Here is a 15,705-nt window from a genome sequence, read left to right as displayed (position 1 = left end):
TGGGTGTTTGAGTTAGGGTTTATAGCGATGGAGGGAGGAAGCACGCGCATGGGCAGCAGATCCTCGACGCGGCACGGCCCCGGATCGGTAGTGTTCCAGGGCCCGGTGAGGAAATGGCGCAAGTCCTGGGCGCCGATCGTCACTACCTCGGCGACGCATGCGAGCTCCAGGGTCCTGCTCTACAAATGGAGCCCGATCTCAGGTTTCTTGCCCCAATTTCCTTGCGGACTGAGCTGGATCGTGTGTGATTGACGCGCAGTGAGCAAAGACGATGCCGCGGAGGAGCAGCTAAACTCTCCAGCAATTCGATTTGTTCCTGTGAGTTCTTCTACTCGCATTCCATGCATTTGGAAATCTCTTCCATGGCTCCTCTAGAATTTCTCGATTCCCCGCTGCTACTGCATAGATCATCGCTAAAACCAGTGAGAATGTGCCCAGGTCTCCGTGATCCTCGCAAGAAAAATGGAAGAAGAGAAGCAAGAACGAGAACAAGAGCTGGAAGAAGACGATGACGCTGGCGGCCAAGCCGACATGGACGAAGACAAAGATATATCCTCCTAGTTTTAAAGGATGTATGTACATAGTTTTTGAGACTAGATAAGGGGCGAATATCCTCCTCCTCTCTTGTTTGAGTACCAGGGTTTTTAGTGTTTCTCGGGGTTTTCTCGAGCGCAATGGGGCGCAGCCGGAGCCGGAGCTACAGCCCAAGAAGCCGCAGCCCTGGGCCGCGGCGACGGAGGTATGCCGATGATCCTCCAATGCGGCGCGGCGATCGCGAGTGGCGCCGCTCTCCTCCTTGCAGCTTGCTCGTCCGAAACATCCCGCGCGAGGCCAGGTGAGGGATTTTTCGAAGGGATTTCGATAGATTGCGAGGGGTTTCGATGGGAATGGATGACGGATGGAATCTTTTTTCCAGGCCCGAAGAAGTTCGTGTGCCATTCGAGAAGTTTGGGCCTGTCAAGGACGTCTATCTCCCGAAAGATTATTATTCCGGGTACGTGACGAGTTCTTTAGTTATTTCCTCTTCGTTGTCTCGTAGTTGGAAGTCCCTTTTCTTCTTCTTTCTTTCTTCATTTTTATATTTTTTTCAAATCTCAATGTTCCCTCCCATTCTCCCTCCCTGTATTGCAATGCCGGCGTAATAAGTCTGCGAGTGTGCTACAGGATTGAAGAGAAGTGGCTGATAAGAGAGTTTTGGTAGAAGTTTTGCATTTGACGTTGGATCCAAGACCCTGAGGCTTAGAAGTTCTCTGAAGTATGCCAAAGTTTCCTATGAGCCTGTGTGCATTGAAGATTGATGATGGGTGATACCTTTCCTCCTTCCAAGATTGAAGACAGTTGCAATGATCGCCTATATTGTAAGGTATGGTCACAAGACAATCTTGTGCAGGCCTTATGATAGGTGAGTCTTTGCATAACGTGTGATATTGTTTGCAACCTCTTCAATCTTTTATTTTTTGGTGTGATTAACTCCTTGTGGTGTACTGACGCTTGCTTGTGGATAATGTGGGCTACAGGGAACCTCGTGGTTTTGGTTTTGTCCAGTTCATAGAGCCGGGCGATGCAGCGGACGCTAAGTTTAATATGGATCACCAGTTGTTAGGCGGACGAGAAATTACTGTTGTTTTCGCCGAGGAAAACAGAAAAAAACCGTCTGAGATGCGGATAAAGACAAGGTGCGCCTCGTGAAAGTATAAAGCCTTGTTAAACTTTTTTTTCTTTCAGTCGGAGTGGGAGCTGGAGCTCTGGTCGTTATGGTGGAGGTTATCGCAGAAGCCCGCCTAGATCTCCTCGGCGTTACAGATGTGAGTGAACATTATGATCCTCATTTTGTAGCTGAGCTTTCTTGTTTGACGTAGCTCGCTCGAGGTCTCGGTCGCCTCGGCCTCGAAGGTATCACTCGTCCAGGTAAACGTTCAAATCCAGACTTCCTGATATGGATTTGAGATTGTAATTTGTACCTTAGGGATGCTCACGAACGATACGGAAGGTCCCCGAGCCCTCACCACCACCACCACCAGAACAATATCCGTTCTCCCTCGCCCAGGAGAGAAACGCGGTCTCGGCATCGGCCATCACCGGGAATCTCTGACCGTGGTCCAAGTCCTAGTCCACAAGGCAACGGGCATGGTTCTCGAAGGTCCTTAAGTCGAAGGTACACTGAGCTTTCTTTCTTTAGTTTACTGAAGCCATATCTTATTTGGCAGCCCGTCCCCGGTTATGGCTGCAAGACGGTACTCACGCTCTTTTTCAAGGGACTAATGCGAGGGCTCAACTAAACGGCACCTTTATGTACTATCTGTGGCAGCACCACACGGGATTTACTTTGGCTTGGTGATTTTTATTGATATTCTTGTCTTAGACTGATTTTGGATGTAATTTCTTCTCAGGAAAGAGTATTTTCCAACCTGTCTGCGAGCATTTGAAATGATGGCCTGTGCGCGCATTTATGCACCGGGAACGATGTCACGATTCCATTTATTCTTGACAGGCCTTATCAACAACACTGGCAAAGCAGCCTGGGACGTACTTTGTGGAGCTACAACGCGCTAGAGCTAGTGCGCCTGAGCATTTAAACCCGCAGCTAGGCCTCACTGCCTGCAGGAGAAGCAAAATGTGTCCAAGGTTGGCTACGTTTCTTGCACTGCTTCTTCCCGCTTTTGTTCGTTCTGGTTTTACTGCCGAAGTTCCTGCCTTGTTTGCATTCGGTGACTCCTTGGCAGATGTCGGCAACAACAACTACCTTGTCACTCTTGCGAAAGCGAACTTTCCACCTTATGGAAGAGAATTTGACACCGGAAAACCAACTGGGAGATTCACCAATGGAAGGAATCAAATCGACTTTCTTGGTATGTTTTTGTGACTTTAGATGCTGTACTGATGTTTCCTTGTCTGGATACAGCGGCAAGGTTGGGATTGCCATTGCTGCCAGCGTTCATGGATCCGTCCACTAAAGGACTTGCGATGCTCAGCGGGGTCAACTTCGCTTCTGCTGGGTCTGGGATCCTCGATATAACAAATATCAATGTTGTAAGTCTTCTATATTCGAGCCTAGAACATTGCTAGATCACGGTAGTTTGTCCAGGGCCAGCTGATTCAGATCACCGAGCAAGTGCAAAACTTTGCGAAAGTAAAGGAAGAACTGGTTTCCATGGTTGGCTCAGCCAATGCAACAGATATGCTATCCAGGTCTCTCTTTTCCATTTTCACAGGGAACAACGACTATACAATGACATACCCGTTAACTGGAGCTGTTTCCAATCTGAGATTTCAGAACACACTCCTTTCCAAGCTGCTGGAGCAAACCAGAGTGAGTGTTTTTTCTTCTCTTCCTGTGATTTGTCTGACATTCGAGCCTCAGGAACTTTACAACTTGGGAGCACGAAAGTTTGTGATCGCTGGGGTTGGAGCGATGGGTTGTGTTCCTGCGCAGCTCGCCAGGTATGGCAGGAGCTCGTGCGTCCACTTCCTGAACAGTCCCGTGATGAAGTACAACCGTGCTCTTCATCGTGCGCTCACCGCTCTCAACCACGAGCTGCCAGAGGCTCACATCGTCTACTCGGACCTGTACTACCAGATGATGTCCATCGTCCAAGATCCCGCTCCATTCGGTGAGTCACAGAGTTCTCAATTTTTTTCGCTAACGAAGAAAAGGTGAAACTTTTCTTACAGGAATAAAAAACGTGAACGATGCTTGCTGCGGTGTGTTTAAGCAGATACAAAGCTGTGTTCCTGGGGTCCCCGTTTGTAATGACGCCTCCGAATACTACTTCTGGGACGCCTATCATCCGTCGAGCCGAACTTGTGAATTCCTGGTGGAGATGCTCTACGACAAGGGACCACCTTACAACTTCCCATTCAGCGTCGAAACACTGGTTCGCATCTAGCTGCATTCTTTCATACGTCTGGTCGATCAAGAACCGAAAATCGTAAGACTTTTCCCTTTCATTTTGTCTCTCTTTTTGTGTGGCCCACCAGCCACTAAGGCAATTGCTGTGATGGCTTCCTTTTTGGCTATGTGACTTGGGAGTTTCATTGGACCAGCAGCTTTAGAAGTTGGAGGTTCCTTTTTGACTCGATTATTTCTGGTACGGTCGATATTTATATATTCTCATGTTTGTATACTCTATTTGCAGAACCCGATCTACAAAGTTCGCAAAACTCTATTGAAAAAAGAACGATCCGATCGAAGCTACTTCTTCTTTGACCCGAAAACATCATTAAGTGCTGTCTGCGAGCTCAAGGATGCTCTGAGCAGTTCCAGGACCTGGCAAGAGAAAGAAAATGGAGATGAGAATCAGTAAAGCAGGCGGACGGAAGATTATAAAACACAAGCAAAGGAAGAAACGTACCTCTGGAACTCCCACACAGACTTGGCAACTTTGCAAGTCCTTCAGGCTGTCAAGCTTGAGCTTGCTGAGAAGGATGACCCCGGTGATGGACGAGAGCGGCAAAATCTCGAGGCTGTCGGTGATGATGAAGGTCCTGTTCTTCCTCACGTAGCCAACCTTGTCCTTTCGCCGCGGTGTACCAGCAGCAACCGGAGTAGTCGGAGTAGCAACTGGCGATGGCGGATACGAGGCCTTGGGCTGGATGAGCTCCAGCTTGTGACTCATCGCAAACTTGCAAACGGGACAGATCTGGCCGGGAAGATCGATGACAAATCTCAAGCAGCCGTGGTTACAACACTTGTAGTAGACAATGCTTCTCTTTGGAGTGGTGCCACCACCGCCGCCGCCGCCACCTTCAATTCCAGCAGCAAAGCTCGGCTTGAGAAGATCGATGCTCAACTCGGGGCTTTCTAGCGGCTTTGGAGAGACGAGCGGCTCCTTGTCGACGTAGAACAGCGACTCGTCCAGATCCAGGAGGCTGTCGTAGATGTTGGCGATGCCACCACTGGGCTTGGATCCGGCGCTGTCCCTGAGCAGCTTCATGGCCGTGCCGATTGGGAGCGTGAGGAAGCTAAGCAGCAAGTCGACGAAGTCCTTGCCGGCCTCCATGTAGAGGATGAAATTGTCGGCCTTCCGGTAGAGCAAGGTAACTTTGATCTTGCCGCTACTGACGCTGTTGGTGGTAATGCTGGATCCATAGCTGCTGCTGCTGCTGGAGCTGCAAGTGCTGCTCACTTCGAGCTTGTCGAATTGCTCCTGGAGGGACAATCTCTGCTCGGAGGAGCTGTGCCGGATCACCACTGCTCGATCCTGCTGCTGCTGCTGCTGCGGCATTTCTTTTTCTCGCCGGCGTTCTTCCGTCCTGTCGGCCTTGCACATTGATTAATCGAGGAGAGCGAATGGAAAACTCGCAGCTAGTAAAAGGCTAGAGGAGACAGGGGACTAAACTTTTCGAAAAGGATCACCACCTAGCGATCCCAGTCCTGCCTAAAATTAAAGCTTCGATTCACAGTGGAGCTCAAAGCTCGACCTCTTGGCTCTCACCTTTCCTAATTTTCTTGGAAGACTAGAGGAAAAGAGTGTAGTTTTTGTAGCAGCGCAGAGGCTTTTGGAAACGCGGCATTCAAGGTTTTGACAAGGAATGCTTCCGCTTTGTACTGCGTCCTTCTTCTTCCTTCTGGTGGGCGGGCGAAGTTTCAAACGGGGAGGAAAGGATAGAAAAGTTTGACCCCTCCGAAATTCCTCTCCTTCTGTCACACGTTTTTGGAATGGAGGAAACTAATCTCGTTTTTTGGCCCGAGTCACGGCACTTGGCATGCTCTGTGGTTTTGTTTGGAAGTATCGACAGCTGGAACGCATGATCTAGACCAGCTCTTTTTTCTTTCACGGGAATTTTCGCAGCTATAAGCAACGTCCTTTCACTCTTTGGAGAAAGGTGACGCAAGACTGACTTTGTGGGAGCGTGTAACTGATGATCTCCTTCAGGTGCTAAAGCAGCATCTACCCTTTGAGAGCATATTGTGAAAAATTTAAAGGATAACCATTTCAATTTGGATTTTTAATCTAAATATTTTTTGGCTTCAACTAAAAATAAATCTCTATCTCCTTTCTTTTTCATTGACAGAAGTCTGCAATCTGGAGCAGACGTTGATTGCAACGTCTGGCTCTATGTGTCCGGCAAGCTCTTAATGTCGTCCTTCTCTGTCTCGTACAAAACACCTCACGGACAAAATCCCTCCGGACCATGACAATCGTTCGTCCGTTTTCGACTCCATTTGCGAATGTAAAGTCCAGAATGCACCTTGAAACAGCAAGGACCACAGCAATTGCATTAAGACTTTGGGGTGAAAAAGAAAGAACAGCCGCAACCTAACTGTTCGGACGAGCACCATCAAACGAAAGAGAAAACTGTTCCGGGAATTTGTTATCGCGGAGAACAAGAGACTGAGAGGGACTGTCGCTCCCGTTTGTACTTCTCAATCATAACTGCGAAGGAGGTGACAGTCTCGGCCACGCCACTCGGAGATGATTAAACACTTGCAATACATGCTGAGGAGGACAAAAGAAAACTCGCTCCATTTCTGGCCATGTCAGGGTTTAGGTTTGGAGAAGAGATTGAAAGGTAATAGACTCACATTCGAAGCTTGAGTTCGTTTTCAGTTACGCGCCAAACTCGTACTCGGCAATCGCGGCGCGCATTCGCAAGAAGAATGGCTGATCGAGAGGTGCACTCAAGAAGAGGCTTTGAACATCAGACATGACTGAAAACACTCGACGAGGTTGGAGCTACCGAGAATGGGTTCACTTTCCCATTCTTCCGGCTTCGAGATATGCAGCTTCATCGCCTGGAATGAAACTGTCCCTCAAGAGTTCTACCAGGTGCGATCAAATCTTCGTTGCTCCGGGTCGAATCAAACCAAATGGAGCAACGAAGATTTGACGCGCACCTGGTAGAACTCTTGACAAGCTTAAACCGCAGGATGCCGTAACGCAGGCATGTACACAACGATTGCAACATGTCGAAAATGGAGAAGGACAAGCATGCTGTTGTGACTGCGGAAGGTCCAACCACATCGGATGCTCAAAACGAGCATGTTTTGCCGAACTGGGAATGCCGTGGGTCTAGCTGCTTTGCACGACGATGGACTTGGCGGCACACAGGCATATGAGGGTAATTCCAGCGCAGCCTCAGCATCAGACACGACGGTGTTGAGGTGTATCAGTTCAGGCGGGGTAGTCAACTGTTCTCCGGTCGAAGCTCTTTGTTCTGGAAGACCGATAGCGCTCCAAAGCGAGAGGAAGTCGGGGATTGAAGCCCCTGGCTGCCCGACTACTAATAAGCAGCAATTTGCCCAGCTAATGCTGGACAATGTGAGCGAGCACACTTCCTCCATGAATCTTGAATAGTGAACACATAGTGTTTTGGATTCGAAAGTTAGTTTAGAAAACACTCAAGAATTTTATGCTTCTATCATATTTTGTGATAATTCGAAAACTAAGCCACTTTACAGATGTTTTGTAAGCTCATCCCATTCCCACACTCAAGCGCTATTGATTCCCTTGAGAATAACATCTGTGCTCAGCCTGTCCATGGTTGCATTCTTTATTTTGTGGGGCATTGTTACAAGTTGAGGTCCAGAGATGTGCTTGAGGGATTGTAATTATCAAACCTATATAAAAAAAGGCATTTTCTAGAGTCTGCCTGTGGTATTGATTCTTTAATTAGTTTCCTAACAAAAATATATTACAAAAATCACATGATCAACTCCAAGAACCATGGCTCTAACTCATAATTTAATTCACTAAAGTGATGTTATTTTTAATGGTTTGGATGTTTTAAATTCTAGATCTTTACATGTTGAAGTACAAATATTTATCTACTTATAATTTTTATAAGAAAATTGTTCTTTATTTTTATTTATTTTAATTACATTTGTGAGGTTCAAGTGTACAATTACAATGCCATATGATTTTAATAGTTATCAGATTGGTTTCAATCCAGACTAAGCTAAGGTTTTTAGGCTTATTAATATACATATTTCTCAGACACACACACATACACACACACACACACACACACACACACACACACAGATATATATATATATATATATATATATATAAGTTAGGGTTTTTAGGCTAATTAATAAAGATTTAGGATTTTGGTTTTGATTTAGCTTTTGCATTGACTTTCTTTATAGCTTTTAAAATTTATTCTCTTTTACTTTTTTCATTTCCATTCATTTTTATGTTAGAGTAGTAACCTTTACTTTCTTTGACTCTAGAGTAGCAATTGATGTAATTGTTTAATGCTATATGGTTGTAACTGAATAACCAAACCTAATTGATAGTGGCATTCACGACACATAATACAATTCTTTTTTCTTTTACTACTAATCTTTGTGTTTAGCTAGAATTCTTTCATGGGAATCTTAGGGATGATGTGTACCATTAATTCAATCACTTATAATGATTATTACCCATTATTTTTGGGATAATGCTCTGCATTTCCCACATGTCTCCAAGGGATGGCATTGCAATGATATAATGGTTTAAGTGCAGCCACTTATATAAATTGGAGTATTCACTTGAATATATTCAAGTGAACATTTGGACATATTAATGATTGTGATGATACTTTTTAACAATTATATTATATTTGTTAAGAGCCATATGAGTCAGTGATGCAATTTGGCATTTGCTTCCAACTCCAAGAAACATATTTTACTCCACACAAACCATCAATCTTGCTTTGTATAGAGCCAAATATATTAGAGCATATCAAATTGGGAATACTATTGCCAACACTTTGTAAATATTTTGTGGAACTTGTGCATACATTTGCTTTAGCCACCCTTAATGATGCTCTTCGACTGACACAATATTATAAAATATCACCTTTTCCACTTCTCATTGTACATCCTTCAACTCCACTTTCTGTGAGAGATGGTCATGTTCTGATAAAGGTTGATGCTTTTGCTACTCATGTTTAAGGATAATGGAGAAGACATGGTCATGGTTGTGATATTTACTACTAAACATATGATGAGGTTGGCCACATATATTGATTTTTTGGATTGGCATCCTTTATTTCCTAGGTGGAGGCCTTGGCATCAACAATGTCTTTTTAGTGTTGCTACAATGAAAAATCTTGATATGAAGATTCTTTTGAGAAACAAAGAATTATATGAGTAGTAAAGGGTTATTGTGCAAATAAGTCAATAACCTTTCCATCCTTCTTTTGAGAGTACCATCAAAGGGTTCACTCGACACTAGTTTATTTAATATTTACTTTTCAAACTTATTTTTATAGCAAGAGATCTTCTATTATTTTCTCTATCTTGGTTGATACAAATTTTCTATTGCTCAGTATATTACTATATATTGTTGTTTATAATTGCATTATGTGGCAAAGCTTGTTTTCATTCTTTATGGGAACAGCTGTACACATGCATATACACAAGATGAGGCAAATCTAATTGTGTATATGAGAGATCTTGAGCTTGAAATTCAATTATTGCAAGTATGCTCTATTTCGTTAAAGTGGGATTTATTCAGTAAAATGGGACTAGGTACAAATTTTCAAGTATTTGAAAATGACGTGAAATTATATGTTTTTTGTCTAGGGGCTAGACATATCTGGGGCATGGTGACTAGCGCGGTGACTTTGTGTCCAGACTGAGTCCATCTAGTTGTATAATAAATCTCATTGTCAAGGTGAACAAGCTGAATCTGAAGCTAAAGAAGAGCGATGGCATGCGCGCACACACTATTTGTTTGTTCATTGAGCGTGTGGTGAGCTTTCCAAGATGAATGTCATTCCTATTAGCCAAACATATAACTTAATGGTGAGAACATTTAGATATTATTCAATGTTATCTTTTTCGAACAAATCTAATTGTGAAGGTGTAGCAAGAGGCATTGCTAGTCTGGAGAAGTCATTTAACTCATTTGACCCTTAGTGTATTTTCATGAAACTAAATAACATTCATATTATTAAGGAATTTCTCTAGTACCTTTTTTTTACGACATAGAGGCTTGCTTTTCTTTCAAAGGTGATTTAGTAAAAGGCCTGAGGGCACATGCCATTCTATTTCTCAAACCGGTATTAAGATATACTAGTGCAAAGGGAAAAAAGTATTTGGTGATCAAGTAAATGGCATGAGGGCACACGCCATTATAAGCCTAAGCGCTAGTGGACACCTCCTTTTTGGTACTCTCAGCGGTACTATCATCCTTCTCCAGGTCAGTTGTTTTGCTTTGGATTGTTGTCTCTGACGTTACTGGGGCGTTCTCAATAGTTGTTAATGTTGCCGTTTGTTCAGAAAAATGATCACCTGGAGTATAGTACGGGGAGTTTGGAAGACTTATATATTTTACATCTTCACCTATCTCCTTCTCCGTTTCCTTTTTTGCCTCACTTACAGATTTTGTGTTTGCCATGAGAACGCTCTTCACCCTAAAATATGGAGTTCGTTGTGTTATAAAAGGAAACCAACACACACGCTGCAAGGGAATGATGGTACATAAAGCACGTAAGCCCACAATATGGGTTTATGTGCCATTAATATGGGCCACACGCCATATTATTAGATTTATGCACGTGTGATTGGTAAATGCATATGTCACATCATCTTTGTTTTACCTCACACACTATATCAGGCCTAATGAACCATATCACATGTGCGCACATGCTATATATATGGAGAAGTATTATGCAAGGATAGAAAAATTCAATGCATGATTGTGGAGAGCAATGGCATGAAGCCACATGCTAAATAACATTTTAGAGAAAGAATTAAAATAAAACCATGCAAACAGTACTGAGTGGACCAAGACTTAGAAGTGCACAATTGAATGAGGTATTTCTAATAAATATTTCACTCACCTCATATAGGAATGGCTACCACTCTCAAATGGCGTATCGCCTCATGCCATCACCTCGCAATTTGTTATAACAATCCGATGAATTCATATTCAGCTTGTTCACCTTGAACTTTAAATAAGATTTGCTAGAACAACTAAGAATTTATACTTGTTATTTGTTTCATCTCACCTAGGAATGGCGTAAGGCCACATGCCATCACACCTCCTCTGATTCAGATTCGGATTGTTCACCTTGAAATAAAATACATTAGAAACTTAGTAAAGGCATATTAATGAATCTCACCTTGAACCCGGGTTATGAATGCTCTTGCTGCATCTCTTGCATGGTCTGGCAAGGTGATGGTGGCACTCTGCTTCCACATCCAACCATGCACAACATTATCCACCGATATGCTCATACTGGGATCCCTTGGATTCAGCACCCATCTCTTTTCTAGGCAATCCTTCGTATATCCGAAACTTGGCTTGAACCACTCCACAATTACATTGAAGGAGTTAGTTTCTGCGTCCTCCTCTGCATCAGTGATGCAGCACCCCACCCATATCATTTGTTTTTTATTACTGGGTCTGACAAGCACGACCATTCCTTTGCAGACCTGTACTGGATTGAATGCTGAATCCGGCTTCTTGTTCCTCGGCCCACAATAGTGATCCTCAACATCGTTATCTGTCACTACATTTCCAGAGGACATTGTTCCGCTACTATCTGGTGCTCTGGGTTCTGGCCAAAAGGACTCTTCCAATTCTTCATATACAACCGGCCCATTTTGGATAGCAGATATAACCTTCTCTCAGTATTCGAGCAAAGGCTTGCACCTCTTAAAATAGGATTCTCCACCAAACACCAACCCCCTCTTCTAGAAGGCAATATGCTGTCTAATCCCGGCCACTATACTTTCCTGGTCTTTGAGTCCATCCGGGTGCATCAGCCGTGGGGAACCCTGAGGAATCATAGGTTCCCCAGTTATGGGATCTCTCTTGAAGAGTTCAATGCCGTCCACTGGCAGCCACACTGTGTCCCATTCTCTCATCTTGTACCTCATCACTGGAGCACCGTCATGCATGCTGAAATGAAACTGAAGAGGCTTGGAGTGGCCAATCAGTGTTTCGGATCCGTCCCTGATGTAGCCTCTTACAAACCCCTTAAAGTCTGGAACCTCTGTCACAAGTGTAGCTTCAACAGTGCCTTTGATGCAATTTTGGAATTCATCATAGAGTTGTGGGAGGGTGAGGACATTGGATCGCCGGAGGGACTCTGCCAGGTGACTGAACATGGCATCGACGTCTTCATGAGTGTGCCCAACCATGAGAAAGCCAAGTGTAACCGTTTCAAATATGCCTTTGGCAACAAGCATCGCTAAGTACGCGAAGACGTACATGTTTTTGTTCTCACTGCCAGCATTGTCTGTTTGGAGCAGAAGATGGGGTGGAAGGCCACATCGGCCGCAAGAACTTCCTTGAGATTTTGCTTCGTTTGGATGAGGCTGTGCATTCACCGGGCGACCAGCCTCGTTGGAATGGCATGAGGCCTCACGTGATAACCCTACAATCTGACGGCCAACATATTCACTGGGATGGCATGGGGCCCCACGCGATACTGCAAGCCTTTGCTCCTCCTCCAGCTGAACCCTGTATGGGGTTCGATCGACAAGGGCCTTATGCAAGGGTTGGCTGTTCAGCTCAGTCTGCGCACTTTGCAGAGACCTTAAGTGTTTTGCTAGGGACGCAATCATCATGTTTGCACCCCCGCCACCCCATAGAGGTACAAAGAAGTTCCCATAGTTCTGGGCACCATGCCCATGAGCGATTATGCCAAACAGAGACACAGGCAGCTGCATGGATGAAGAGATTGCCTTGGGGGCAGGATTGAGTCAAGGTAAGCACGTCTTTTTCTGGTCCATTTTGTCATGGATGATGCAGAGGTAAGAGTCAGGTCTCTCCATGGAGAGAATCTTGTTATGATAATATGCAGTCCTGCAGCTTCTCTGCTCGATGTTGTGGTCGAGCCGCCTTCTAACCAACGTCTCTCGCTCTTGAGCAATGCAAGAATTCTTCGACAAAGCCATTTTGATAGCAATGCACTCATCACACTTTGAAAAGCTGGAGTACTTTCCTATACTCACATCCCTGAACCTGTTGCTCCACAATCTACTAAATCTAGATTGGCTCAGCTTCCTGTAGCCATTACTCTGGAGTTCCCGATTCACATCTTCCAATATGGCCCCCTTGGTATACATGGAAGGGAGAACTCATTGGGTGTCTCGAGTTCCATCTTCCAAGAGGCGGGTTTTATGTGGTTGCTGCTCGCTACATGTCTCGACAAACCTCTTGAAGATTGCCTCTCCATATACAACATGACCCCTGGTTTTGTGAGTACCGTCGTTCCCATGGACTGCTTATTGAACCCTTTGTTCCTCGAACTCAGTTTTGATTCTGTAGAATGTGGTTCGAGGGACTCCATAAATGATTCTCCATGCCTTCATGCAGACCAAACCCCTCTAGAAGACCATGCCCCCCACTTGATGTTCTGAAGCATCAACAAATGACCGTAATGCCTCATACACAAAATTGCGAGCTGCCTTCTAGGCCAATGTCTTGTATCTTGCTCTCTCCTCTTCAATAGCATCCCAATCAGCATGTTGACAGCACCTCCTCTTGCAATAAACAACTGTCGAGACCATTCAAACCTCCATCGCCATTTTCTGCCTTTTCGGTTCGTTGCTCAGATCCCTTTGGCTGCGCTTTAGGAAGGCTTTAGCCGCTGCACCGTTAGTCCGGCTTGCCGGACTATGTCTGCAGCCACAAAATTATCCGAAGCACCCGTATCAATAAGGATCTTAATAAAGCTACCTCCTAGCTTCCCCCGGAGGGCTAGTAGATGTCGCGAACGACTCTCTACCAAAGTTGCTCGTGTAATGAGTAACTTTGAGTTAGGGACTGGATCACATACCTCAGTTTGGACTTCACCCGACTTGATGGTCATATTGGCTCTGGCCTTCTTCGGGTAGGGACATTCCCTCGAAAAGTGTCCCGCTTCACCGCAGTTGTAGCATACATTGTTTCCCACGCTGCTATACGACTTGACCTTCTTATCTGTGGGTTTGTCTCTTTTCGCTTGACTCCCCCACGTACTCGCTCGTTGGCCACCGGATTTGCCTTTCCGGAACCCCGAGGACTCATTCTTAGAGAAACTCTTCTTGAATTTCCCTCTGCTAAACGTTCCCCTTGGTTTGGCCCCTTTGCTAAATGCGGATCCCGACCCCGTCGTGTTCCCCTTTCGCAGGTTATCATTGAAATGCACCTTGATGGCCACATCCAACACTTCCTGAGTAAGCCCTGAGTTTGGACTTCCCGGGAGGTCACCCAGCCCAGTACTATTCAAACCCAAGGACGCTTAACTCCAACTATCCCAAGACCCTTAACCGATTGGAAAAGGGGGTGCACTCTTATTCATGGGCCCTTTCCCTCTATATTTGAACCCCTATGGATCATCTCTCGAGTCGTTCCCTTTAGTTGCTTACAGTCGGGTTCCACCGCATCACTTCACTGCGAGCCCAGGTTTGCAAACCTGATATGAAGGCATGGAACGTATCTATATCCCCCATGTCCGTGACAAGTATCCTCTTTGCCATAAACCCATTCACATACTCCTGAATGGTTCCGATCTGCTTCAGCCTACTCAACTCGTCCCTTAGATGCAGAGTAGCATTCGGAGGAACGTAAGTTGCACGGATCCTCGCCTTCATCATTTCCCAAGTGGCCACCGGTCCTTCGTTGGCCTCTGTCGTTCTCCACCAAGACTTGGCATTATCTGCCAAGTATGGTTTTGCACATGGGACCTTCTCCAAGCTCGGTAATCGCAACACTCGGAAGTAGTCCTCCATATCATAAAACCAATCCTCCACCACCTTATAGTCGTTCACTCCCTTGAAGACCGGTGGGGGCTTTGGTTTGTACTTGGGAACTACCTGAGGGACTGATTCCACTTCGGTCTGTTCGACCTCGTTTGGTTCTGCCTTAGTCCCTACCGAAGGGTCCGCACCTTCTGCGCTGCCAACATCCGCAATCTTTCACTTTTTCTTCCGCTTCTTATCACGCTTTAGCTTGCGTACGAGAGCCTCCAGCAGGGCATTGGTTTGCGCCAATTGTCCTTCTAGAACGTCCAATCGAGCCTTGGACAACCGAACCTCACCACCCGACTCTTGTTTGGAAGTTGCCTCACTGGAGTCCTCCTCATGCAAGGATTCCTCATCCATAGCCTCCTGTTCGACCGGAGGCTCCAGCTCTAGAGGAGGTTCCGTCTCCGCCTGGGTTCGCTTACATCCTGCCCTTGCCATCTCCTAGCAATCCGCCTCTATCCTTCGCTAGAACTGAGGAAGAGGCTCCGATACCAAATTGTAAGCCACAAATTTTTCCTTTCCAATTTGCCAGCTTACCTCGTCTATCCAACCAACTTTGCCTTGGCTTGTGCTAAGTTCCCTCGCCAAGGTTCCCGCCTATGGTACCAGCTCCTACTTGGTCCTACTTGGTTTCAACTACTCACTGCACGAGCAACGGGGTGTTAGCCATCCATCTACGAATTCCCAAATCTCTCCCAATCCCCCTCCCCGGGTTAGACTGGACTTAAGGTTCGGCTACACTCCCCGCAGGCACAAGCAGCCAAGCACACCAAGCCTCCAGGTTCCTAACACCCCTTAGTACCACAAGACTTGATCATGGGACCCTCTAAATCCCAAGCCTTGGGTGCAGCATTTGCTTCGGGACGTCGGGGCGAAACACCGTGGCCTAACGGCCCGGTATGGGTACCTCTACCCCCCCACTTCCATCCCGAAGGGAAGGCCCAAGCCCCTAGGAAGGGCAAGGACGAATGAGCCACAAGGTACTCAAGTGGGGCACCACTCCACATGAGCCGGGAGCACCGCAGTCG

General features: G+C 45.7%; 4 protein-coding genes across 5 annotated transcripts; 3 read left to right on the top strand and 1 right to left on the bottom strand.

The window, feature by feature from the left end:
• Positions 1–11: 11 nt before the first annotated feature.
• LOC9643788 (serine/arginine-rich SC35-like splicing factor SCL28) lies at positions 12–2,409 on the top strand. The gene is made up of 9 exons (XM_002963533.2): positions 12–202; positions 260–318; positions 439–835; positions 917–994; positions 1,518–1,676; positions 1,726–1,805; positions 1,860–1,908; positions 1,967–2,155; positions 2,208–2,409. The coding sequence occupies exons 3-9, from the start codon at positions 675–677 to the stop codon at positions 2,260–2,262; spliced, it is 771 nt and encodes a 256-aa protein (XP_002963579.2). The 5' UTR covers positions 12–202; positions 260–318; positions 439–674; the 3' UTR covers positions 2,263–2,409.
• On the top strand, positions 28–561 carry LOC112343805. The gene is made up of 3 exons (XM_024667847.1): positions 28–202; positions 260–318; positions 439–561. The coding sequence occupies exons 1-3, from the start codon at positions 28–30 to the stop codon at positions 559–561; spliced, it is 357 nt and encodes a 118-aa protein (XP_024523615.1).
• Positions 2,410–2,519: 110 nt separating the features above from the next.
• On the top strand, positions 2,520–4,191 carry LOC9643405 (GDSL esterase/lipase At1g71691). Of its 2 annotated transcripts, none has more exons than XR_002991561.1 (6): positions 2,520–2,849; positions 2,903–3,030; positions 3,086–3,310; positions 3,362–3,611; positions 3,673–4,088; positions 4,137–4,161. XR_002991561.1 is itself a non-coding variant. In XM_024668193.1 (6 exons), the coding sequence occupies exons 1-5, from the start codon at positions 2,615–2,617 to the stop codon at positions 3,885–3,887; spliced, it is 1,053 nt and encodes a 350-aa protein (XP_024523961.1). In that variant the 5' UTR covers positions 2,520–2,614; the 3' UTR covers positions 3,888–3,929; positions 4,137–4,191. The 2 variants fall into 2 exon arrangements, 1 of the variants encoding a protein (XP_024523961.1); XM_024668193.1 differs by having other exon boundaries at positions 3,673–3,929; positions 4,137–4,191.
• On the bottom strand, positions 4,170–5,601 carry LOC9643787. The gene is made up of 2 exons (XM_002963148.2): positions 4,353–5,601; positions 4,170–4,267 (listed from the first exon to the last, which is right to left on the bottom strand). Exons 1-2 carry the CDS (start codon positions 5,268–5,270, stop codon positions 4,193–4,195), a joined length of 993 nt encoding a protein of 330 aa, XP_002963194.2. The 5' UTR covers positions 5,271–5,601; the 3' UTR covers positions 4,170–4,192.
• Positions 5,602–15,705: the final 10,104 nt, after the last annotated feature.

This window comes from Selaginella moellendorffii, unplaced genomic scaffold, assembly GCF_000143415.4.
Source record: "Selaginella moellendorffii unplaced genomic scaffold, v1.0 SELMOscaffold_3, whole genome shotgun sequence".
NCBI classification, from domain to species: Eukaryota; Viridiplantae; Streptophyta; class Lycopodiopsida; order Selaginellales; family Selaginellaceae; genus Selaginella; species Selaginella moellendorffii.
Note: the sequence above shows the minus strand (reverse complement) of the source record. Positions and strands in the feature narration are given on the sequence as shown.